Source organism: Erythrolamprus reginae, chromosome 8 (genome assembly GCF_031021105.1).
Source record: "Erythrolamprus reginae isolate rEryReg1 chromosome 8, rEryReg1.hap1, whole genome shotgun sequence".
Taxonomy (NCBI): Eukaryota; Metazoa; Chordata; class Lepidosauria; order Squamata; family Dipsadidae; genus Erythrolamprus; species Erythrolamprus reginae.
This window is the reverse complement of record NC_091957.1, coordinates 15,033,376-15,058,154: the sequence shown is the minus strand read 5'-3', so window position 1 is coordinate 15,058,154 and position 24,779 is coordinate 15,033,376. Positions and strand designations below refer to the sequence as shown.

Genomic DNA, 24,779 nt, shown 5'->3' with positions numbered 1-24,779 from the left:
TAAAATACATGATGAAGGTTATAGAGGAGATACTCATAGTAAAATATATCTAAGAAAGAATAGAAAAGAAGGTATAGGAATAGAACATATCAATGAAACAATAGAAGAAGAGATATAGGAATAGAAGAAAGGAATAGGAGATATAGGAGAGCAATAGGACAGGGGACGGAAGGCACTCTAGTGCACTTGTACTCGCCCCTTACTGACCTCTTAGGAATCTGGATAGGTCAACCGTGGATAATCTATGGGTAAAATGTTGGGGGTTTTGGGATGACACTATGGAGTCCAGTAATGAGTTCCACGCTTCGACAACTCAGTTACGAATAGATGGGGACGTCAGGATGGGGAGGGAAGACACGCCGGTGCGCTTATGCAGGCCCCTCGCACGCAGAGCTGTTAGGAAGGGGGTGAGGATGCTCAAACGGGAGACTGCTTAGGGGTTTTGTGGGGGGGGGGGTGTTTAGGGGGCTTGAGTTCAGTTCAAGAACTGCAGAATTCACTGTAAGGGATCAGCAGATGCAATTCCATTGAGCTTCCTCAAGAAAACCGGCTCTCAAGTCGCCCCCCCCCCCACCAGAAACAGACTATCTGCTGGAATAGTGGAAAACTCGGCCAAGTTTGTATTGGAAGCCCCCCACGATACCAAACAGCATGTGCTGCTGAGCACTAAAAACCAACAAGAAAAACAAAAACACAGCCTTTAAAACGCTGGATTTTAATTGTGGTTTCAAATTCAGAAGAGAGTTTGGGCCGGTCCCTCCCATCCTCCCATCCTTCCTGCCAGGCCCACCTCACAGGGATGTCGCAGGAAGAAGAGGAAGGAAGGGACCCTGAACTCCTAAAAGCATAATTCTGAGCCCAGACCCTTTCTCTCCTCTTTTTTCCAGGCCCTAAACCTCACTGAGGACCCTCCACCTTTGCCTTCCAAAGCCACGGACCCGTTGAGCCCATTGGGAAGAGAGACGGGGTGTCCCCACCAGGAAGAACTCTGCACATGGCCAAGGGAAAAGGAGGAATTTTTTTTTTCACCACAAAAATCTCAGCTGTTTATGTTTTGGTCCCGTTTATGGCTAATGCTCAAGGGACACATTGCAGGACTCCTGGAGCGAGACGCGCCCCCACCCCCACCCCACCGTCTTCTCTACTCACTTCCTGCCATTTTGAATTGTCCTCCAACCCCTGAGCTGCCAGGTGGGCAAGAGATCAGGGTGCCTCTCGCGCACACCTGGGATGCCCTTCAGCCACCTGGATGCCCCCCTCCCCGCCCTTTGAGAATTTCAAACCCAAAAAGACATACCACCCCTCCCACGCGTGGCCCTTGACCCCAAGTCGCCTCCCTTTCTTGCCTAAAGAGGCCACCTGCTTCTTCTCGCCTGCAAAGGATCCAGGGCTGCCACGGATTATAGTGAGCCGGCAAGCTCCAGAAGTTGCAACTGATGTAAAGTGAGAAGCGCGCACCTTTGGAGAAGGCCAAAAACTTGGGGGAGGGAGGGAGGTATTGACGGGGTCCCTTCACCGCTTCCTTTCTGCTGGGGCATTATTATTATTATTATTATTATTTATTATATTTGTATGCCGCCCCTCTCCATAGACTCGGGGCGGCTCACAGCAATAATAAAAACAATGTACAATAACAAATCTAATACAGTGTTCCCTCGATTTTCGCGGGGGATGCGTTCTGAGACCGCCCGCGAAAGTCGAATTTCCGCGAAGTAGAGATGCGGAAGTAAATACACTATTTTTGGCTACGAACAGTATCACAAGCCTTCCCTTAACACTTTAAACCCCTAAATTGCAATTTCCCATTCCCTTAGCAACCATTTAGATTATTACTCACCATGTTTATTTATTAAAGTTTATTAAAAAAAATATTTATTAAAGGCGGACGAAAGTTTGGCAATGACATATGACGCCATCGGGCGGGGGAAAACGTGGTATAGGGGGGGAAAAGCGCGAAGTATTTTTTAATTAATATTTTTGAAAAACCGTGGTATAGACTTTTCGCGAAGTTCGAACCCGCGAAAATCGAGGGAACACTGTATTTAAAAATATCTAAAACCCCATAATTTTAAAAAGACATACACACAACATACCATATATAAACTATATAGGCCTGGGGGAGGTGCCTGACGGCAGAGGTGGGTTTTAAGGAGTTTACAAAAGGCAAGGAGGGTGGGGGCGATCCTAATCTCTGGGGGGAGTTGGTTCCAGAGGGTCGGGGCCACCACAGAGAAGGCTCTTCCCCTGGGTCCCACCAGACAACATTGTTTAGTCGACAGGACCCGGAAAAGGCCTGGTTGCAGGGATTCGTGCGGCAGAAGGCCGTCTCGGAGATATTCTGGTCCGATGCCTCAGGATTGCATCCTGGTGCAATCCAGGCACTGCTTGCCACCTTCCCCATCACAGTAATTAGAAGAGGGCGGGGGACAGGGGGGGCATTTAGAAGATCTGGGTGAGACGAGGGGAAGGAAGAAACAGCAACCTTTTCCCCTCTGGTGTGCTTCCATCAACTCTGCCTCCAACTCTTCTGATTTCTCCCATGCAGAAATGTGGATAATTCTGCAGGCCCAGAATTGGTGCTGTGCCCATAATTTGAGTCTCTCGCTTCGTAGAAATGCTCTTAGAGCAGGGGTCTCCAAACTTGCCAACGTTAACCCTGGTGGGAAGCAGGCCAAATGACCCCTTGGGGCCTTATCTTAAAAGCAACTAAATTCACAGAAAAGTTGTCCCCATTCCAACGTTGTCACTGCTTTAGATTCGGCTTCTCCTCAAGTCCAGTTTCTTCAGCAGTGTCTCTTGGGGGACACATGTCCATGCAGAATTCCCAAAGGGTCCCGATCCTTTTGCTTGCCACGGGCACACATCTTGGCCTCCTCGCCCTGAGAAATCCTCCCGGGCAAAGCCAAAAAATAAAATTCTGCACTTCTTGCCAGAAATTGACTCCAGGTGTCCAGCAGAGTGGACTGTGACCCCTAGACAAGCTTGGTCAGCCTTTCATGCACCAGGGCGAGCCTTCAGTGGGCAGCTGTTCCTGTAACAATGCGCACGGCTCAGGGAGGGTTAACCCGAGGGAGCTCTGGGGCGATTTAACATGGCCGCCAGGAAGGCACATTAGGTCCTGCAGGAGGGCCCAGCGCCTTTGGCCAAGGGAGGGCAGGCAATAAGGGTGGGGATGAGGGGGGAGGACTGGGTCTCCCTCTGAAAGACTGGACATCAGGCAGCATCAGCAGGCAGGAGAGGTAAACGGGGGAACGGTGGCGCCCTCTGGCAGCCCTGGAGCAGCATTGGTCCCGGCTTTGATTCAAACGGCAAGGAGAGACTGTTCCTGTTATCTCCCAAGATAGGCTCAAAAACGTGTTTTTGAAAGAGTTTGGAATGTTTTTCCTATTGGCTGCTCTCTCTTTCACCCCCCACCCCGTGGGAAAGTGGCCCCTCCCTCTGCAGACAGAAGCAGCTCTTCCCCCTCGAGCCTCCTCCCCTCCCCCTCGCTTGGGGTGGGGCACGGACACCCTCTCATCTCAGTTACCAGTTCAAGGAGAATTACGGTACCCCAAAATGTCACAAACGGCAGAACTTCACCCTGCTGCCTAGGCTGAACTAGAAATCCTAATTTGCAAAAAGGAGAGAAGCAGTTTGGGTAAAACTGGCGGTTGGGCTGCCCGGGCAGCGGAACTGGCCATAAAGTCAACGCAGGACTTTAAGGTCGGGAATTTTCTTTCTGCGTGGGAACTTCAACTGCCCAAACAGGCTGATGGCGCCCCACTGACGGCTCCCTCGAGGAGCCACCACCACCACGGCCCCCTTGGAGACCCGGCCGGGGCGCTCTGCGGCTGCCGGACAAGGGCCAGGGAGGGCCGGGGAAGCCCCCTCCCCACACACCCAAGGGAAAGGATGGGACACGGAGAAGGTGCTGCGATGTGAGGGAGGAAGGCCGGCTGGGCGACTCCGGGCCGGTCCCTCTCTGTGAGCCCGCCTCACAGGGCTGTGGTGGTGTTGGAGGGGGGGGGGAGGAGGAAAGTGTGAGCCTGTTCGCAGCCTTCAGTTGTTTATAAAAAAAGACAAAAGGCCAGAGAGAAACAAACAAACAAGCAAGTATCCCCCACCCTGGGGACAAAGGGATACAAGTTTATCCAAGGCCTCAATACAAATGTATCAAAGGCAAAAGAATACAAATAATCGGGGGGGCAGGGAGGGAGGGAAAGGAGGAGGCGGAGGGAAGCTGCCAGGGGTCTCGGGGGGGGGAGAGAAGGGGGAGGGGGGCAAACGCTGCTCCCCCCCCACCCTCGACATGAAGGGGCGTCCTGCCGCACCGCTCCCTCCCCCAGCAGCCGCGTGAGGTGGGCCGGGTCGAGCAGAGGGGGCGGAGGAAGACTGCCTGCCCGTCTCACCGTGGGCACCACCGCTGTCCGTCCTCGCGGGGCCGCCGTGACTGAGGCGAGAGACGAGGGGCAGGGCTTCTGTCTGCCCCGGCGGCAACGTCATTTCCGGGCTGCGGCGGCCAAGATGGCGACCGGAGGGGCCGGCCGGGGCCGGGAAAGCCGCGCAGGTGAGCGCCCCGCCCCCCTCTCCCCGCCCCTCCCCCCGCGGGCCTGGAGGGGCGTCCTGAAGAGGGGGCGGGGCTCTGCCCGGGGGGGGGGCTCTCCAGGGGCGGGGGGTGCAGAGGGGGGGCTGAGAGAAAGAGAGGAGACCCCCCCGAATAACAGCCATTGGCGAGGGGCCTGACCCGGGGACCTCCAGCCGCGGGGTCGGTGGGTGCGATGCACCGAGGGCCGCACGGAGCTCAGCTCAGCCTCCTGGATTCCTCGAGGCCTCTTTGCCTCAGGAAGGATGGAAGGGGGGAGGGGGATGAAGGAGGGAGGGAGAAAGAAGGGAAGGGGAGGAAGTAAGGGAGGGGAAGGGGGAAGGGAGGGAGGGAGGAAGAAGGGGAAGGAGGAAGAGAGGGAGGAAGGAAGAAGGGAGGGAGGGAGGGAAGGAGAAAGGGGGGAGTAAGAGGGGAGAGAGGGAGGGAGGAGAGAAGGGGGAGGGAGGGAGGGGAAGGAGGGAGGAAAGCAAGGAGGAAGGGGGGAGTAAGAGGGGAGGGAGGGAGGAGGGAAGGGGGGAGTAAGAGGGGAGGGGGAGAGGGAGGGAGGGGAAGGAGGGTCTGAGTCTCTGGCTCTACTGGGGGGGGATCATGCCCTGTTATAATCCTCCCCTCCCCCCGTGTGCGTGAAATAACGGGACGAGGAGCTTTTACAATTACTTGATAAAATTACTTATGTATTTACGTATTTAGAGGCTTAAGGTGTGACCGTTTTCTGTTTTTCATTCTAGGTTTTGTGTAATCGCAGGAGCTTCTCTCTCTTCCCCTTCTCAGAGCACGCCAGGACTCCAGAATGAATCAGGTGAGTTCAAATGTAAGACTTTCCCAAACTCATCTCTACCTGCTAGAAATGTGACATTGACTGATTTTCACTTGATTGTGTGTAGACACGCACTCCGCACTAGCCCGCCTCTGGATCCGTTGCAGTGCGCCCTTTTTCAGGGACACCCCCCCCCCCCGAGGCTTTTCGGTAGAGGGATGAGAGCAGCCTGCAGGCCCCCTGAGCTCACCTCCTCCCCCTGCAAGCTCCATCCCACGAGGTAGAAAATAGGCCTCAGAGTAGACACCGTCCTGGGATAAGATCCTGCCCCTCCCTCCCTCCCTGAGGAGCCGCTCATTCCCACTGAAGAGAGGCAGCCTCGGTCACTGGCCTGCCTCTTGTGGGGCCACCTGTGCCAGGACCCTGATGAGTGGTGAGGCTGCTTGCTGTGCACATCCTGGTCTGCGGACCCTCCCTAGTACCCCAAAAGAGAAGAAGGCCCCCTCTTTTGGAAGAGAAAACCTGTGCATGTTTGTGTGAGTGCTAACTTGCTGTTCATCTGTTTGTTTCCCTGCCCCCCCCTCCTCGGTCCTTCTTTTCTGAACAGGGAGTTGGGAGGGGGGTTCTGCCCTCCTCCCATGGGTTGACCGGTGCAGTTTGGGAGTGGAAAGAATGGGGAGTGGGCGGGTTGTGCAGTGTTGGTCTCCCAAGTGATATGTGTGCAGGTGTTTTGGGGGTGGGGAGACCTTTGCGTTACTTGAACTGCTTGTGGGAGAAACCTTCCCATGGCTGGACTGCATAGGAGCTGGACTGCAGGCCGTTGGAGGAGGAGGCACCCCAAAGGACTGCTGGCCCCAGATCCTGGGTTGATGTTTCTGCTCGGCCTGCGGGGAAGAAGTCGGGGGCTTCTCTCTGCGGGGACAACGGCTGCTCTCAGGCCAACTTGGGCAACCAGGGTGCCGTTTCAGCTGCCCCGAGTCCTTGGAGAGGGACTGCACGAAGATCTAATAAATAATAATAATAATAAATAATAATAATAATAATAATATTACTCCTTGCTTCCCCACCCCCACCTTCTTCAGCAAAAATGTATCCTAGTTTTTGGGTGGTTGTTGTTATTATTATATTATTATTGTTGTTCTTGCTACTATTATTATTATTATTATTATTATTATTATTATTATTATTACCCAAAAACTAGGATACGTTTTTGCCGAAGAAGGTGGGGGTGGGGAAGCAGGCCCCGTGTTTTTAAAGAGACCCAGAGAAGGTCTTTTTATGACACTTCCCTATAAGGTAGAAATAAAGCGGGGGCTGGGGGATTGGGGCATGGGGAGCTGTGGGGGTGGGAAGGCAAGTGAGGGGCAGCCGTGGGAGGGAGGAAGGGAAGAAGCCCCCTCTGGCAGCGACTGCGCAGGGTCGCCCCGTAAAACCTCACGCACAGCCTTCCACCTGCTGGCCGAGCGTCTCTTAGGACCCCACCATGGAAGGCCGCCTGCCTCCCAACCTTTAAAAGCAGTGTTTCCCAACCTTGGCAACTTGAAGGTATTTGGACTTCAACTCCCAGAATTCCCCAGCCAGTGTTGGGAAACACTGCTTTAAAGGACCCGTCCAAGCTGCAGGTGCGGCTGCCCAGGGTGGCTCAGGTTTGGCCAGCCGTGAGACAAAACCATCTTAGGGGGCTTGCAAGGCAGCGAGATTGCCCCTTCTGCTTTGCCCGCTGCTTGATGAACTTTCGGGGGAGGCCATGCTGTGACTTGGGGCTGGCTCCAACTCCGGGGGGGGGGGGGTCCCCAAGGCGGGGGGGGCGCCCGTGTCCTTCTCGGCCCCCCTTCGCACTTCTTCCATCACGGTCTCGCCTTCTCCCTGACCGATTTCCCCCTTCATGCCCTGGGCCTCTGCCGCGTCCCTCCTGGCGCCGCCTCTCTGCCCCCTTGGCCAGTCGCCGCTCTCCGGCCTTTTCCTCTGCAGCTAGGGAATGTCTGGGGTCCCCTCGGCGTCCGGCAGGCAGGACCCACCCAGTGGTGGCCCCGGAGCATGTTCGTTTGGCTGGAGTTAGAAAAGGAATGCGTCCTGTTGCGTAGCATCAACTACATCGTGTTCTTCTCTTCTCCTTTTTTCAGTGCCCTTTGTTGACAAGTGGTAATGCCAGGTCTGTATGCAGAAAGACTCCAGGAAATCTTTCGATCTTTCTCTGCTTTTAAGTGCTGAGTTACCATCCAGGTTTGCTGTTATCCTGGTTTATTCGAAGGAGGCTTCTTAATTTCTTACGCCACAGCTTTCTTGGAAAACAGCTTAATTCTAAAGTAGATTCTTAGTCGTTGACGGCTGATGTTCATTTAAAACATTTTACTCGGCTGAAGATGCTTCCATGTAATTGCCTGGGATAGGAATAGGCAAAAGTAGCATCTCTGACGGTTCTGAATGCTCCCCACCCTGTTGACCCCCAGATTAAATGACAATAACATCAGAAGGGTTGAACTCTCAGAAAACTAGCCAGCCTCTGCAAGATGCAAATATTTCTGCAGGGGGGCCTTGGTGGTCGACCCTCGTGGCTCCGTAACACGCCCCGTCTCAGCCCGGTTCTTCTGCTCGGGCGGGTGGGGGGCAGGTGTTCCCCAACCATCCTTTGCAAAGAAAGCCTCTTTCTCTGAACCGCCCGCCTCCCCCCCCTGCTCAAGAAAGACCCTTCCGAGGCGGGGTCAGGGCTGCCGTCGTGGATGGCTTGGCCCAGGAGTGGGCTGCCTTCACTCCAGGGTCGTCTGAGCGGGAGGCGGGTGGAGATGGCTTGAGGTTTACATCCGTTGTACACTTCACATTCGTGGGACTCTGCTTTGGTGAGGAGTGGGGGGTGCCGTTTATTTGAGGACTCCCACCTCCAGAGGAGGGGGCTTGCAGAGAGAGACCCGAAGGCCCCACTTGCATGGTGCCCCGGTGTTTTCAAGAGTGTGGCATCTCAGTGGCAGGCGGCTTTGTGAGACAAGCTGGGGACGGAGGGACGGACGCTGCGTGCAGGCGGGGGAGGGGCTGTCAGGGGGGCCTGCTCAGCAGCTCAGCCCCCACCTCCCCTTCCTGCTGACGTGTAAGGATGGGGCCAGGTGGAGGTCCAGGGAGAGGGGCAGAAGGGGCCATCCGCTCCACCTGAGGGCAGGACAGGGAGGTCCTCCCTCCCAGAGAGAGAGGTCCAGCCCAGAACTCAGAGGGGGGGGGGGGGCAGCTGATCAGTGGAAGAGGGGGAGTTGGGGCGGCTCCGTCACGGAAGGCCTTCCAGGAGAGATCTTGGACGGGCATTTGGCCCTCAGGGTGCCAGGACAAGGGCTCCGTTTTCCCACAGCTTCCCGTGTGTCAGAGACGTGGGGCCGAGGGGAACAGACTCTTGGCAACGACCCCACTGGTGGGACGGAGGGGGGCGCATGTGCAGAGGAAGTTGCCCCTCTGTTTTGGGGACCCAGAGCCAGTGGGGGTGGTCCAAGGGGCCTACCTGAGGCTCCGGGCCTGGTGCTGCCGACTGCAGCTCACCTGGGCCGACTTCTTCCCTCCCGGTTCCCTCCCTAGACCTCCACCGGACCTCCAGGATCAGTGGAGACTTTGGCCGATGTCCCCGACCACGTCCTCCGAGGGCTCCCAGAAGAAGTGAGGCTCCTCCCGTCCACGGTGGACAAGTCCCGTCTCGGTGGGTGAGCCCAGAACAACAAGCGCCTGGAGCATGGGGGGAGGGGGGCAGGCAGGTCCTCGGCGGGAGTGGCCCCCTTGGTTCTTCCTGGGACACGGCCGGGCAGGGTTTCGAAGAGCTCACGCACGATCGTCAGCCTACATGTCATGAGTTCAAATTCAACCGGCATGCTCTTCACCCATGTGCCCCATTCACATGATACATGGGGAGGGGGGGCCCTTGGCGGGAGGGTGTTGCCCTCAGAGCAGCCAAGGGATGAAGGCAGGTGCATCCCCCAGGCGGGGGGGGGAAGCCTTGGGGGGGGGCAGGTTGCTGTCACGACCTTTGACCCACTCCTCCCGGGGGTCCCTTGCGTGGCCATGTCAATCTAGACCAGTGTTTCCCAATTTTGGCAACTTGAAGATATTTGGACTTCAACTCCCAGAATTCCCCAGCCAGCGTTTGCTGGCTGGGGAATTCTGGGAGTTGAAGTCCAAATATCTTCAAGTTGCCAAGGTTGGGAAACACTGGTCTAGCCAAAGTTGTTGTGCGCTGTGGTATTTTCCTCCCTCCCCAAAGAAGGGCTGGCGGCCTGCTCCCCCCTTGCTGTGGCCACACTCGGGGTCTCGGCCCCCTTCGGCAGGGCAGGCAGGCCGGGGGTGTGGCGGGGGGAGGGGGCCCTCACCGCTCTTTCTTCCCTCCTCGGCCTTCAGGTGTCTGGGCCACCAAGCCCATTTTCAGAGGCAGGAAGTTTGGCCCCTTCGTTGGCGACAAGAAGAAAAGGTCCCAGGTCAAAAGCAATGTGTACATGTGGGAGGTAAAGTGGCCCCTCCCTTTCCGTGGGGGGGAGGGTCTCCAGGGTGGGAGTAAAGAGGGAGGAGAAGGAAAGAATGGTGGGGAATCCTCGGGGGGGGGGGGCTGCCTCTCCCCTTCCTTGATCCCAGGCTGAGGCTCTATCCCCCCCCCTTCTCTCTCTCTCTCTCTCCCCCCCCCCTCACCTTCCCCTGCTGCAACACTTGCAGGTCTATTACCCAAACCTGGGGTGGATGTGTGTGGACGCCACGGACCCGGCGAAGGGGAACTGGCTGCGTTATGTGAACTGGGCCCGTTCGGGAAAGGAGCAGAATCTGTTCCCGTTAGAGATCAATCGGACGATTTACTACAAAACGTTAAAGGTAGCGCTTGCTTCCCCTCCCTCCCTCCCTCTCAATGTGTGACAAGGGATACCTGGTCTTGAACTCCTGGTGGGCACTGGAGGAGGGCAGGGAGAGGCCTTTCTCCAGCTGGTGGGGGCCTCGGCCAGGAATGGGCTCTTCACCAGGAAGCCTGGGACATTTTCGATGCCTTCAGCTTTTGGAAAGGGTTTTAGAAGGTCAGCGCAACTGTCTTACAAAACTTTTTAGGCTCCAGTTTTGTCCCCTGGAATCTTCCCCCAAATGAGAAGGGTGGGCCCGAGGGTGGCCAGGCTGGTCAGGGGCATCTAGGGGGCCCTTCAGCTTCTGAAAGGTTTCAGAAATCCATCCATCTACATCCATCCATCCATCCTATAAACCCATTCCTTCCATCTATCCATCCATCCGTACATCCATCCATCCATATCCATCTATATCCATCCATCCATCCATCCATCCATCCATGCATACATACATACATACATACATAAATACATACATACATACATACATAAAGACATCCATACATCCATACAACCATACATACATATCCATCTCCATACATACATACATACACACATACATCCATATCCATCTACATCCATTCATACATACATACATACATACATACATACATACATACATACATACATATCCATCTACGTCAGAGGTCTTCAAACTTGGGAACTTTAAGATCTGTGGACTTCAATTCCCAGAATTCTCCATCCAGCTGTGCTGGCTGAAGAATTCTGGGAGTTGAAGTCCATAGGTACATACATACATACATACATACATACATACATACATACATACATAAATACATCCATACATACATACATACATATCCATCTCCATACATACATACACACATCCATCCATATCCATCTACATCCATTCATCCATCCATCCATCCATCCATACATACATACATACATACATACATATCCATCTACATCCATCCATTCCATCCATCCATCCTATCAACCTATTCCTTCCATCCATTCATCCATCCGACTCTTCTACGCCTTGGTCCCAAAGGAGGACGCCTCTTCCCAGCAGCACCCTCGGAGGAGGAGGAGGGGTGGGGGTGGGGGGTCCCTGTGGGGGAGGGGTGCCATTCATTTCCCTGACCAGGGTGGGAGCAGGCCCCCTCGGCCACTTCACAGGGAAAACTGACTCTGCTTTCAGAGGAAGGGGTCGAAACAAATGCTGGGGATTTTTCTGAAAGGGATCCCAAGAATGGCCGCCATGTGAAGAAGCCTCAGATGTCACAAGGGCTGAAGGACAGACGTCCAGGGAAAAGCTGCGTTGGGGGAGCCTGTTGGCTGACCCTTTGGCCCGGCTGGGCAGTGGGCAAGGTGGCCCCCTTTAGCAGGAGTTCCGTGGCTGAGCCTCGGTTCGCTCCCCTCCACTCCGGTCTCAGCCCTTTGGCTTTTGCTGGCCTCCTGACCCTTCCCCACTGGCCTGGCCTAAATGGTGGCCCTGGAGAGGAAGGGGTGGCAAAAGCCCCACGCAGGCTCCCCATGGGCAATGGGTCAACGCTGGGGGCCGCATGGAAGGAAACAGTCAGGGCTGCCCCTCACAGTGACCCTGCTTGCTCCCTGGCCATCCCTTCCTCTCTGGTCCCTCCCTTCTGCTAGGAGGGAGGGGGGGGGGAATCAACCTGTCAGATAGAGGACAGCGCCCTCTACTGACCATGGTGGCAATAGCTTGACTGAGTGATCCAGGCACACTGGTCCTAACAATGTGACTTTTTCAACCCTGTGTTAACTTTGAATGGTGGCTGAATGAGACCGTCGGTCAGCAAGGGCTGCCTGGGACCACTTAAGGGGGGGGGGCATTCAGAGAATTTTCAACGTCCACTTCCTTGGTGTCATTTTGGGGGCCTCCATCTTTACTTCTATGCTGCAGCTTCTTGGGCAGTTTCTGAAGTTACAACCTTGGCAAAATTGCCGCCTGCAATCACCCCCCCCCCCCCTTTCTAGGTCCGAGGAGAGTGGAGGGCGGTTTTCAGAATCATGGTCAATGGTCCAATGGTGAGGCCAGGCTCTCTTTGGGGTTTGCTTCAGGCTTTCCCTGCTACGTAGCCACCTCCGGCCACTCGGTCATTCCCCTCCCGACAGCGTTTCGTTCCTTTTTGTGTTTGTTTTCAGGGGTGTGGGTGCTGACTTCTTCACTCAGTGCCCCAATGTTGTGAGTCAAAACCATCTAAATATTCCATTTTCTTCAGCCAAACATTGTCCCCAACAAGTAGCCAAGTAGGTTTAATTGGTGTGCTTACAATCGGAATCCTTGTGACTTTGGTGTTAATATTTCCTTTCGAATGCTTGTCGGAAGCGATGTGTGTGTATTTGTGTGTTTTCAATATCGTTTAGGCCTTTCAAATAAAAACAAACCTCATGGTTACAGTTAGGAGCTCCATGAAAGTTTCCAAACAATTCATGGCCGGATTTAAGGCAATCTTGGACTTTGGGGTGAAAAATGGCATCTGAGCGATGGCCGCTACGCTTGCCTTCTCTTCCTTCCTGAGTGTCTTCAGTCTGAAGGACAATTGTGCTTCTTTCTGAGGTTGGGGAGCCAAATAGAAGGCTGGGGTTTGACAGTGGTCGGAAGGAGATTTGTGGCTCAGAGGTCATCCTGGGGGGGGGGGCTGACCGTGCTTTTAGAGGGTCCTGCTGTTGATTGGCAGGGGGACTGGCGGGGAGGGGGAGGGGGCCTGGGTGGCACAGGCAGCCTTCAGTCCAGCAGTCCCTCCCCTGGGGACGGCTGGTGCTTAGAGCCCTTGGTCGCATTGCTCTCTGCTGGGTCCGTTCTCTGCTGGCCCCTTTAAGACCGGTGGACTTCAACTCCCAGAATTCCTTAGCCAGCAGCCGTGCCCGTTTCCTTTCCTCTTGCCACCCAAAGTGGAGGGATTGCAGAGGAAGGGGTTACATGAGGAACTCTGGGAGTTGAAGTCTTGGAGTGGCCAGGGCTCAGAGCTGACAGGCCCAGCACCCTGGGGGGCCTTTCCGAATTAGCTCCGCTCCGCCCTTGGGCTCAGGCAGAGGAAGGGAAGAAGCCGGCGAGCGCCAGCTTCCCTCCCTTCCCCCCTCCCTGCTGCTGCTGCTGCTGCTGGGATGACTCATCCGGGAAACATCTGCGCTTCCCCCTCCCCCCCCTCCTGGGTGTGCCAGTGGCAGCCTTGTGCTGCGGTCCTCCATCCAGCAGAGGGGCCGGGTGCAGCCCTTCCCTCCTGGCTGGGCCTCCCTCTCTGACGCTGATGCAGCCATCCTGCCCGCCCGCCCGCCCGCGACGGAGCCGAATCCCCCAGGGTTAAAGGGAGTCCTTCCTGTTTGGCCGGCCAGGCCCTCTTCGCCAGGCAGCCTCTGAGAGCGGCGGGAGGGGGGGGGCGGCAGCAGCTGTGCCTGATCCTCCCGGCCGCCACCTCCCGCTTGCCCCCCTCCTCCTTCCTCCTCCTGCCTCTGTTGTGGTGGTGGATCTGCCGGCCGGGGGTGGGTGGCTGGAAGAAGAAGAACCCCCCCCCCCCTCCTCCGGTGTGATTGGCGTCCTGCTTTTGTCTCTCTCCTCCCGGCAGCCAATTGAGCCCGGGGATGAGCTCCTGGTCTGGTACAACGGGGAGGAGAACCCGGAGATAGCGGCGGCCCTGGAGGAAGAGAGGGCCAGCTACCACCGCGGCAAGAGGAACTCCCCCAAGGCCAAGAAAGGTAAGGCCCGCCTCCCCCTTCTCCTCTGACAGCCCCCCTCCCCATACACACACACACCGGCTGCCCTCCTCCTCCTCCTCTGCCTGCCCCCCTCCCTCCCTCCCTGCCAGCTAGCAGGAAAAGGTGGCCAAGCAGGGGAGGGGTGACATCAAGTCTGTGTGTATGTGGGGGTGTGTGAGAGAGAAAGAGTGTGTGTACCTCTGCCTCCTGCTTGCCTGTTCCTGCTTGTAAGATCAAGAATGGCTCCCTCCCTCCTTCACTCACTCGCTCGCTCGCTCGCTCGCTCGCTGGTGCTTCCTTGTGCCACCAGCTCTCCGGCTCGGCTGCCTCTGGGCTCCGTCCCCTCCCATTGGCTCCCCAGCCTCACCTGCCCCCACCCAGGGTGATGCCCCTCCTTGGCACCCTTGAGACCAGGAGTGGGTGCCTGGGCCCAGAGGGGAGGGGCTCTCGGAAGGCCACCCATGGGGGAGTCCCGGATCTTCCTTGGCCTTTTTGGGGAGGTTCCCCCAGGGGCAAAGCGGCCCCCCTCTCTGCTGAGGATCCCAGATTCAGGGGGCCAATAAGATCCTCGTGCCCGGCAACCTCCAAGGGCAGCCGTGAGGATCCCACTTCAGGAGGGTGTTGAAATTGGGCAAGTGAATCATCGGCCTTCCCTCCCGCGATGGCAGTGGAGCTGCCCTCAAGAAGGCCACGCCTGCCCCCCTTCTGGGCTGCTTTCCATGGGGCTGCCCTGCCAAGGCGCCCGGGGATTGGAGCCTCTGCCGGTGGGGGTGGGGGGAGGGGAGAGGGCGGTTGATTATTACTATTTTTAAAAACAAAGCCGGGGAAGGCACGAAGGGTGAACCTGCAGTGTCTTGTTTTTGTAAGAACTTTTCTAAAAGCGCCTGGGGCGACTTCTGCACGCTCCACATCAGGAGGTGGGGATTTCACAGAAATTAGGAAATAAAATTAAGGGGAATCAAGAAGTAATTTATTCACGGATCATTCTTTCACATGGGGTTTTCCCCCTTTTTCTCCATTGCTCACGGAGATTCGGTGGTCAGTGACTCCATAGTTTCCCCCCCCCTTCATTCGCTCAATACTTTAAAGGTCCAGGCTGAGGGGGACAGGGAGGAGGGGCCCAGGCAGAAGAGCTGAAGGAAGGGAGGAGGGGGCGACCGGTCTGCTGTCCCTCCCTCCTCTGCTTCTGGAGGGGGGGAGCGTCCAAGGTGCTGCGCTGGAGGGGACAGCAGGAGAGCCAAGCGGTGGAGAAAGGAGGGGGGGGGAGGGAGAGCTGTGCCCCCTTGTGGCTTCTCCTGCAAGGCACAAACTGTGTTCAGTTCTGGAGACCTCACCTACAAAAAGATATTGACAAAATTGAAGGGGTCCAAAGATGGGCTACAAGAATGGTGGAAGGTCTTAAGCATAAAACGTATCAGGAAAGACTTAATGAACTCAATCCGTATAGTCTGGAGGACAGAAGGAAAAGGGGGGACATGATCGAGACATTTAAATATATTAAAGCGTTAAATAAGGTTCAGGAGGGAAGTGTTTTTAATAGGAAAGTGAACACAAGAACAAGGGGACACAATCTGAAGTTAGTTGGGCGAAAGATCAAAAGCAACATGAGAAAATATTATTTCACTGAAAGAGTAGTAGATCCTTGGAACAAACTTCCAGCAGACGTGGTAGATAAATCCACAGTAACTGGATTTAAACATGCCTGGGATAAACATAGATCCATCCTAAGATAAAATGCAGGAAATAGTATAAGGGCAGACTAGATGGACCAGGAGGTCTTTTTCTGCCGTCAGACTTCTATGTTTCTGGGCTTCTACTGGGGTGGGGGTACCGGCCATTTGGGGAGGGGATAAGGCTGGCCGGAGGGGTGTATCTGAGGGAAGTTTTGGATGGACTACAGCTGATACTGCAGGGCCAACATCATCGTCGTCCTCGCCACAGCCGGTGCTTTTGATGTTGGCCTGACCAAGGAGATGCTTGTTGTTGCATCTTGGTGGTCACATCCACACAATTTGTGCAGCCCAGTTAGAGGGGCTGCGACAAGCGGAGGGAAGGAAGGAAGGAGGGAAGGAGAGAGAGAGAAAAGGGGGGGGGGCTCCTCGGCCACTCCGATCGAGGGGCTCTAAAGTTACAGCTGCTCTCAAGTTGTCATTCTGGCTGTTTTTAGCAGGCAGAGCAGCTGCCAGCTGGACCGAGGCGGTGAGGGTTAAACCGGCATTAAGGTCACCCAAGCCGGGTGCCAGGACGGCTGCTTGAAGGGCTGGGGAGGGCCGGGGGTGCCCCCCCTCGCAGGGGCCGTCCTGCCTTCCTCCCACCCTGGGGGAACTCTGGGGAAGGGGGGGAGGGACTGCCCATTGCCCAGGTGTGTGTGTGTGTGTGTGAGTCGTGGTCCCTTGAACGAGCCGCCTGCGCCAGGCGGCCTCCAGCTCTGGGCCCCGAGTGGGGGTGGTCCAGGGAGACCCCCACCAAAACCTGCCTGGTGCTCTGCTCCAGGGGTGAAGGTCACTCACCTTCCCTGCCAGTTTGCAAATGGGCACACACCTCCTCCAGCCCATGCGCAGAGCCTGAAAACCATCGTGGGCAGTTTGTTTATTTATTTATTTGTTTGTTTATTTATTTATTTATTTATTTTATTTATTTATTTATTAGATTTTTATGCCGCCCTTCTCCTTAGATTCAGGGCAGCTTACAATATGTTAGCTATAGCACTTTTTAACAGAGCCAGTCTATTGCCCCCACAATCCGGGTCCTCATTTTACCCACCTCCGAAGGATGGAAGGCTGAGTCTACCTTGAGCCGGTTGATGAGATTTGAACCGCTGACCTTCAGATCTACAGTCAGCTTCAGTGGCCTGCAGTACCGCACTCTACCTGCTGCGCCACCCCGGCTCTCAGTTGGCCCTTAGCGGCTCGCATTCCACCCCTGCTCGGCTCACCTGCTGGGCCGTTACTCTGAAGGTGGAGGTGCCTCCCAGGAAAGCTCTGAAGCGGGTTTGGGGGGGTGAGGAGACCCCTGGTGCACGGGGCTGAGTCGTCTGCCCCCCTCCCTCCCAGAGGGGAAGCACTGAGGACGCTCCGGCAGAGCCCTCGCCAGCATTCGCCCCCTGGCCAGTAGTGTCAGCATCCTCCTTGCTTTCCGGAATGTGGCCACCTTTGCTTGGTTTCTCCGGAGGGGGCAGCGGGTGGAGGGAGGCATTTAAACAAGCACCGCCTTCTCGTCCTCTTCCTCAGCAAAGAAAAAACCCCAGGAGGCTAAAAGCAAAAGGAAGAGAGCCAGGGAGAGACAGCGGAAGCTGCCTTCGCAGGGCCCGGATTTGACTCCTTTCGACATGAGGGAGGCCAAGGAAGGTAAGAAAGGCGTGGGGGGGGGGGGGCTGTCCCCCGCACTCCTCCCTAAGGGACCAGGGTGGGTGGGGGAATGGGGTGGGCGGGCTGAAGGATCGTCAAGCACAAGGCAGGGTGCCCCCCCCCCCCCCCCGCACAGGCATCCAGGATGCTTGGCCATAGAAGGAGCCCCACAGGACCGAAAGGGGCTGCGGAGGAAACGGGCCTCCCTCGGGAGGGGGAAGGGGGAGGTCAGGGCCATTGGGGACCGTATTTGGCGGGGGGGGGGAGCAGACTCCTCTTGTGGAAATTGGACCTGGGAAGTGTATTTTTATAATAAATAATTGTATTGGGTGAGTTTTGCAGGCAGCGGGGGCCGAAAATGGTGTGTGTGGGGGCCAGAAATGGGGCACACTGAGTTGGCAATAGGTGGCAGTGCCGATTGGCAGTGATGGTGCCGATGGGCGGTGGTGATCCTCGCAGCCTGGAACAGGCAGATCCAACTGCCAATCAGCTGCTTGTGTTAAATCAGGCTGGCCGGGCTGTTTGTGGTTTGCTGCCAGGAGGCAAATTGCTGGGAGGCAGAGGCAAAAGGGGGCTTCGGTAACATTCACGCTATAAGATGCACAGACATTTCCATCCACTTTTGTGTGTGTGTGTGTGTGTGTGCATTTTATAGCCTGAAAAATACTGTATTTGTGGCTTGCAAAAGCCAATCTCCCCCCACCCCAGACTTTGGGGAGACCACGTGGGGAGTGTTTAGGATGCTGCCTTCATTTTATCGACGTTATTCATTTGTAAAAGGGGCTGGCCGCCCATCTGACCTCAGGGCCACTCTGTTTTTCTCCATTTCTCAGGCCAGAAGCCGGAGGACGAAGCCCCACCGGTGTCCGTGGTGTTGCCCCTTGACCAGGCCGCCATCATCCAGGAGATGGTGAACCAAGACGTCCTCCCCAGTCTACTCATCTCCAGCGCAGCCTGCGAGCCGCCTGCCTCGCCGGAAGACCAGCCGGGAGTCCCCTCGTGTGGATCAAACGTTCCCAAGGAGGATCCTGAACGGCAGGAAGAGCAGGACGAGGAAGAGGAAGGAGAAGAGCCAGAGACCCTGGAGGAAGAAGAGGAGGAAGGCCCTCAGGAGGAGGAGGAGGAGGAGGAAGAGGAGGAGGAAGAGAGCGCGTCGAAAGGAAACCCAGATGTGGAGTCAGGAGGAGTGGGGGGTGGCGATCGGCTGGGGGAGTCCGTGGAGGAGCAGAGTAGCCTCTCCGAAGGCTCCCCTGGAAGCTCCCCCAAGAAAAAGCCCGCCGGGAAGGGTCCCAGGGCGAGGGGGGAGCCTAGCCCCCAGGGGCCACCCATGTTTCCCTGCCAGCACTGCGAAAGGAAGTTCACCACCAAGCAGGGCCTGGAGCGCCACGTGCACATCCACATTTCGGCCATCAGCCACGCCTTCAAGTGCCGCTACTGTGGCAAGGCCTTCGGCACGCAGATCAACCGTCGGCGCCACGAGCGGCGCCATGAGGCCGGGCCTAAACGGAAGCTGCTCTCGCCCTTGGCCTCGGTCCCACTGCCCGGGGCCGGCACGGGTCTGGTTGCCGAGGGGGGCGCCCAGAGTGAAGCCAAGGCCAGGCAGGAAGGCCCTGCCCCGGAGGCCGAGAGGGCCGCTTCCCAAACACCGCCTCCTCCTCCTCCTGCCCCACCGCCTTCGGAGGAGAGCAAGGAGCCCAAGGAATCGCACCCGTGCCAGTACTGCAGGAAGGTCTTCGGCACCCACACCAACATGCGTAGGCACCAGCGGAGGGTCCACGAGCGGCACCTCATCCCCAAAGGGGTCAGGAGAAAACCGGAGGAGCCCCAGGCCGCCGTGGGCCCGCCCCAGCACGCCCCCAGCACCTACCTGGCCAGCACAGACCTGGAGGAGGAGGAGGAAGAGGAGGGCGAGGCCGACGACGTCATGGACGTCTCCAGCAACATCTCGGAGAATCTCAACTACTACATCGACGGCAAGATCCCGTCTAATAACAGCACCAGCAACTGTGAGGTGATTGAGATGGAGCCCGGCACCACCGAAGTCTACGGCATCAATTGCCTGCTGAGTCCTGTGACGGTGGAGATCTCCCCCAACATAAAGGCGGTGCCGGTGCATCTGGTGGAGGAGCCGAAGGAGCCCCCTGCCAGCGGGACCCCCGAGGCCAAAAAGAGGAGAACCGCGAGCCCCCCGCTGCTGGCGAAGGTGAAGACGGAAATGGACCCAGAGCCCATCCCCTCGCTGTGTTCCTTGACGATTCCCCTCACCCTCTCAGCCGTGGAGGGCCTGCCCTTCCCCAGGGAGAAAAGCGTCTACTTGTCCTCCCAGCTGAAGCAGCTTCTTCAGACGCAGGACAGCAGTAAGGTGGCCCCCTCCCCCCCGCTGCCAGTGGGGGAGGTCCCAAAGGTGGCCCCCCCTGCAGCCGCCGCCTCCTCCCCTCTCCTGCCAGCCACCTCGAGCAGGTTCAAGCGGCGCACCAGCTCTCCGCAGCACAGCCCAGGCCTTCGAGATCCCGCCAAAGCTGGCGAGGGCAAGCCCGCTTGGACCGAGGCGGCCCTGTGTGCAAAGCCTCCCAAGCTGGAGAGGCGGAGCAACTCCCCCGTCTGGGGCCTGTCCGGGAGAGAAGAGAGGGAAGCTCTGAGCCCAGAAGAGTACAAGGCCCCCAGGGAGTGGGCGCCAAGCCCCCCCTTCGGGAACGTGTGCAACCAGCAGCCCTTGGACCTGTCCAGCAGTATGAAGCAGCGGTCGAATGGGAAGAACCGGGCCCAGGCGCCCTGGGAGTCCGTGCTGGACCTCAGCGTGCACAAGAAGCCCGGCAGTGATGGGGAGGGCAAGGAGGCAGCTCCGCCAGCAGGAGGCGCCGTCAAGAAGAAGCCCACCACCTCCATGTTGCAGAAGGTCCTGCTCAATGAATACAACGGGACGGGCTTGGGCCCCCCTGAAAACCCCTCCCCGGACACGAGCCCGAGGCCGAATGCCTGCAAGGTAGATGAAGCCCTGGAGCCGCAGGCTGGCCCTGATCCCCCAGTCACCGGGGCGGAGTTGGACTGCTCTGGCTCTGCTGCTGCTGAGGAGGTGCCTTTGCCAACACCCTCGGCCTCCCCCTCCCCCCCTCCCTGCCCCCACATGCTCCAGGCCCCCACGCCTCCCCCTCCTCTCCTGCCCTCTGTACCTTCCCCACTCCCGGAAGACCCCAGCAGCAGTAGCAGCAGCAGTAGCCCCCCAAGCTCCTGCCCCTCCCCTCTGTCCAATGCCACGGCTCACTCCCCCCTGCCCGTCCTATCCCCAACGGCCTCGGCCTCCCCTCCTCACTCGGTAGAGCCTCTTGGCTGCGCTTCCCCCGGGCCACCCACACTCTCCTCGTCTTCCTCCCCCTCCTCTTCCTCCTCTTCCTCCCCCTCCTCCTTTTCCTCTTCCTCTCCCGCGTCACCGTCCTCCTCTCCTTCCCCGCCTGCCCTCTCCGTGGTCTCTTCCGTCCTCTCTCCTGGCGACCAGCTGGAGACTCCGGGGCCCCTGGTGACTTTCAAGCAAGAAGAGGGGGAGGCCGAAGGGGCCCAGCAGAGGCCGAGGGAAGACCCCCGCCCCTCCAGCCCAGCAGGGGACACCCCGGAGACCTTCAGCAAGAGCTTTGTGTGCAACGTCTGCCAGGCGCCCTTCCCGGCCATCAAGGACCTCTCCCGACACCTGTCCGCCCACGCCCGGGAGTGGCCCTTCAAGTGTGAGTTCTGCATCCAGCTCTTCAGGGAGAAGGCGGCCTTGTCGGAGCACCGGTTCCTGCTCCACGGGGTGGGCAGCATCTTCGCCTGCTCCGTCTGCAAGAAGGAGTTTGCCTTCCTCTGCAACCTCCAGCAGCACCAGCGAGACCTGCACCCCGACAAAGAGTGCGGCCACCACCAGTTCGAGAGCGGGACCCTGCGCCTGCAGAACCTCACCGACCCCAGCAGGGCCAGCGCGGAGCAGATGCAGAGCCTGCCCAGCACGGCTTCCCTGCCGCCCCCCAAGGAGGAGGAGGAGGAGGAGGAGGGGCCGAACGACTCCTCCGAAGAGCTCTACACCACCATCAAAGTCATGGCGGCCGGGGCTAAGGAGAAGGACCCTGACGTCCGCATGGGCCTGAACCAGCACTACCCCAGCTTCAAGCCACCCCCGTTCCAGTACCACCACCGGAACCCCAACGGCATCGGGGCCACGGCCACCAACTTCACCACCCACAACATCCCCCAGACCTTCTCCACCGCCATCCGCTGCACCAAGTGCGGGAAGAGCGTAGACAACATGCCCGAGCTGCACAAGCACATCTTGGCTTGCGCGTCTGCCAGCGACAAGAAGCGCTACACGCCGAAGAAGAACCCGGTGCCCCTGAAGCAGGCCGTCCGCCCCAAGAACGGTGTGGTCTTGCCCGGCCCGGCCGGGAACGCCTTCCGTCGCGTGGGCCAGCCGAAGAAGCTCGACTTCGGCGGGGAAGCCGGCCGGGTGGCCTCCCACAAGCTGAAGCTCAACACCCTGAAGAAGAAGCAGCAGCTGGTGCAGAAGGCCATCCTGCAGAAGAAGAAGTCTCAACAGCAGCAGCAGCAGAGGGCCGAGCTCAGGACCGGCAGCGCAGAGCCCGGCGCCCACATCTGCCCCCACTGCAGCCGAGGGTTCACCTACATCGGCAGCCTGAACAAGCACGCCTCCTACAGCTGCCCCAAGAAGCCCCCCTCCTCCTCCTCCTCCTCCAAAAAGAAGGCCAAGAAGAAGGCAGCGGGGGGCTCGGCTCCTAGCAGCGGCAAGAGCGGCGCCAACCCCCGCCGGCGGACGGCTGACGCCGAGATCAAGATGCAGGGCTCTGCCGCTCAGCTGGGCAAGACTCGCGCCCGCACCTCAGGGCCCACGGCCGCCCAGCTGCCCTCCGCCTCCTTCAAGCTGAAGCAGGGCGTCAAGTTCCCCAAAAAGGGCCCCCACCCTCCTCCTCCTCCCCCTCCTCCCCCTCCTCCCCCCGCGGCCAGAAGCGCAGGCCCGGCCAAGGTGGGCAAGGGGGCCCTTCCCCCGGAGGGGAAGCGGAGCAAAGGGGCTGCCAAGAGCGGGGGAGGGCCCCCCGGACTGCTGCCTGGCAAAGCCTCACACAAGCTGCAGATCCGCGTCCAGCGCGACAAGGCGGCCCTGGCCGGGCAGAGGAAGCCCACCGACCGGTTCAGTGCCAAGTCGCGGGAGAGGGTGGGGGGGCCCGTCACCCGGAGCCTCCAGCAGCAGCAGCAGACTACCTCTGCAGAGGCCTCGGAGGCCCGGAGGGAGGAGGGCACCGCCCGGCCGGAGCTGAAGGACTCCAGGTGAGCGCTCCCGCAGGACTCCTCTGGAGGGGGAACGGGGTGGGGGGGTTCCGCCTTGGCTGGGGGAGGAAGGAAGTACCCCCAAATGCCCTCCCCCCATCCGGCCTACAGGGCTGTTTCTCAAGAGGGGCTCTTGGGGGCGCTCGGCCCGTTTTGCCTTAAAGTGGGCTGGTTCACACATGGCGTTAGGCCGGAGCCCCAGTCCCCCCCCTCCGATGGCTCCTCTGCAGGCCTGGCCGAGGGGTGTGGCGAAGGCCACGACAGGCATTGTACCCCCACCCTGGTGCTCTCTTGGGGGGTGTCACCCGTAGCTGCTTCCTTCTCCCTGTCCTGGGGTGCCCGCCCCCTTGTGGGTCCTTGGCCGATGCAGCCTTGAGAAGCTTAGATCCCTGGGGGCGGGGGGGGTCCCTGCTGGACTCTGGGCTTGGCACAGGCTGTCAGTCCATGGAAGGCAGGGTGAACGGGGGAAGGGAGGTTGGTGCCCTCAAAGCCTCCCCTCCCTCCTCCCTCTGGCCACATCTGGGCTCTTGCTTCCTCCCCTCCAGGACCCTCCCTTGAGACCCCCACAGCCGAACCCTCCAGACGTGTACCTGAAATTTTCCCTGGTCGGGGGATTCGCCCCCTCCTGACGTCGGGCACAGCAGCAAGAAGAAGAGGAGGAAGAGGAGGGGCTCCTTCCGGCCACCAGGCAGCAGCGGGCAGTGGCCGACAGACCAGAGCCGCCCTCCTCGGTTGCCCCTCCCGCCCAGCCACGCCCGGAGATTCACACACACAGTGTTCCTGGGAGCAGAGGCCCCCCCTGGACTTCAGGAGGGAAGCAGAGAGGGGGCTCAGTTGGAGGACAGAGGGGGCATCTATGAAGGGCTTGTTCCATGGCACCCAGCCTACGTTCTGGCCCTCCAAACTCCATGAGGGCCCTGGGGCCAGGCCAGCCACACACACCCCTGGTCCCTCCTCAGCCTCCCCACCGCCTCTTCCCTGCCGGCCGCTACTTTTCAGCCCGTGCGGGGGGGGGCGGCGTCTTGAGCGGAACCTTTCCCTGCCCCAAACCTTCCTTGGGCTGGGCGAGAGACGTCTGCGGTTTGGTTGGTGGTGGGTGGATGACCAGCTCCCCACAAGAGCCACTGCAGCCCCCAGGAGAGGCCGTCCATCAGGGGGAGGGGGGGGCGCTGATAGCAGAGTGGCCAAGGGCCCCCCCTCCTCTCCCATTCTTGTAAAGCAGAACTTAATCTCTCCCCCCCCACCCCTCTTTCTCCCCCCCACCCCCACCCCTCTTTCTCCCCCCCCACCCCTCTTTCTCCCCCCCACCCCCAAAAGGCGGTTCTCTTCTTTTTCCCCTTTCCATTCGGGCGAACAGCAATTGCCTCACTCGACCTTGCTGCCCCCCCCCACCCCAATTCTTAAAGGTTTCTTGTCTTTGACTTTAAAAAAGTGATCTACCTCTTAAAATCTGAAGTTTTAATGTTGTTTTGGCGACCCCCCCCCCTCTCGCTATCATTCCCTTTCGTCTTTTGCCTGCGTTTCTTTCTTCCTATTGGGGTGGGGGGGCAGCTACACCCAACAGTTGTATAAAGCATCCATAGCAAGTTTGGAAAAGGGGGGGCGGGAATAAAATATTTAAACTTATTTAAATTGTTTTGGACACCTTCAGCTGTATTATATGTGACTTACGTCGACATTCAGTGGTTCCGCGTGGGAGAGAAGAGGGGGGTCTTTCCTCTGAAGGGGGCGCTTGTGCTCAAGGTTGGCTGTTCTGTCGTTCTTCATCCCCCCCCCCTTTCTTCTTGTTGGAGGGGGGGAGGACGCAAAGACTATTCTATTAAAAACATTAAAGATTTCCAATTTGCCATACAAAACCCAGTCTGTCGTTGCTTCCGATCGTCGCCCTGCGGAAAGGAGGCGGGTTGCCCGTTGCCCCTTAAAAGGAGCAGGGGGTCCGTGCAGTCGGCAGGGAAACAGCCCCCCCCCCCCCTGTCATCACCCCCTCCACCCGGAGCGGCTGCTGGTTGGGGCCTCTGGGGATGCAAACAGCAAAGAACTTCGAATCCCAGCGACCAGTTAGGTCCCACAGAATGGGCCTTCTCCGGGTCCCGTCAACTAAACAATGTCGTTTGTCGGGACCCAGGGGAAGAGCCTTCTCTGTGGCGGCCCCGACCCTTTGGAACCAACTCCCCCCGGATATCAGAGTTGCCCCCACCCTCCTAGCCTTTCGCAAGCTCCTTAAAACCCACCTCTGTCGTCAGGCATGGGGGAATTGA

General features: G+C 58.2%; 1 protein-coding gene across 4 annotated transcripts; it reads left to right on the top strand.

Moving 5' to 3' along the window:
• Positions 1–4,458: 4,458 nt before the first annotated feature.
• PRDM2 (PR/SET domain 2) lies at positions 4,459–24,377 on the top strand. Of its 4 annotated transcripts, none has more exons than XM_070758928.1 (9): positions 4,459–4,546; positions 5,311–5,381; positions 8,895–9,012; positions 9,705–9,808; positions 10,014–10,166; positions 13,738–13,867; positions 17,098–17,214; positions 18,048–22,521; positions 23,067–24,377. In XM_070758928.1, the coding sequence occupies exons 2-9, from the start codon at positions 5,373–5,375 to the stop codon at positions 23,077–23,079; spliced, it is 5,118 nt and encodes a 1,705-aa protein (XP_070615029.1). In that variant the 5' UTR covers positions 4,459–4,546; positions 5,311–5,372; the 3' UTR covers positions 23,080–24,377. The 4 variants fall into 4 exon arrangements, with proteins under 4 accessions (XP_070615029.1, XP_070615027.1, XP_070615030.1 ...); XM_070758926.1 differs by having other exon boundaries at positions 5,311–5,393; XM_070758929.1 differs by lacking the exon at positions 4,459–4,546 and adding an exon at positions 4,654–4,748.
• Positions 24,378–24,779: the final 402 nt, after the last annotated feature.

What these genes read in the sequence shown, in the direction of transcription:
- PRDM2 (XM_070758926.1), top strand. Translation starts at nt 5,373, where the DNA reads ATGAATCAGGTGAGTTCAAAT. An exon ending in TGAATCAGGTGAGTTCAAAT is followed by an intron (nt 5,394 to 8,894) that starts GTAAGACTTTCC and finishes TTCCCTCCCTAG; the next exon opens with ACCTCCACCGGACCTCCAGG. An exon ending in GGTGGACAAGTCCCGTCTCG is followed by an intron (nt 9,013 to 9,704) that starts GTGGGTGAGCCC and finishes CTCGGCCTTCAG; the next exon opens with GTGTCTGGGCCACCAAGCCC.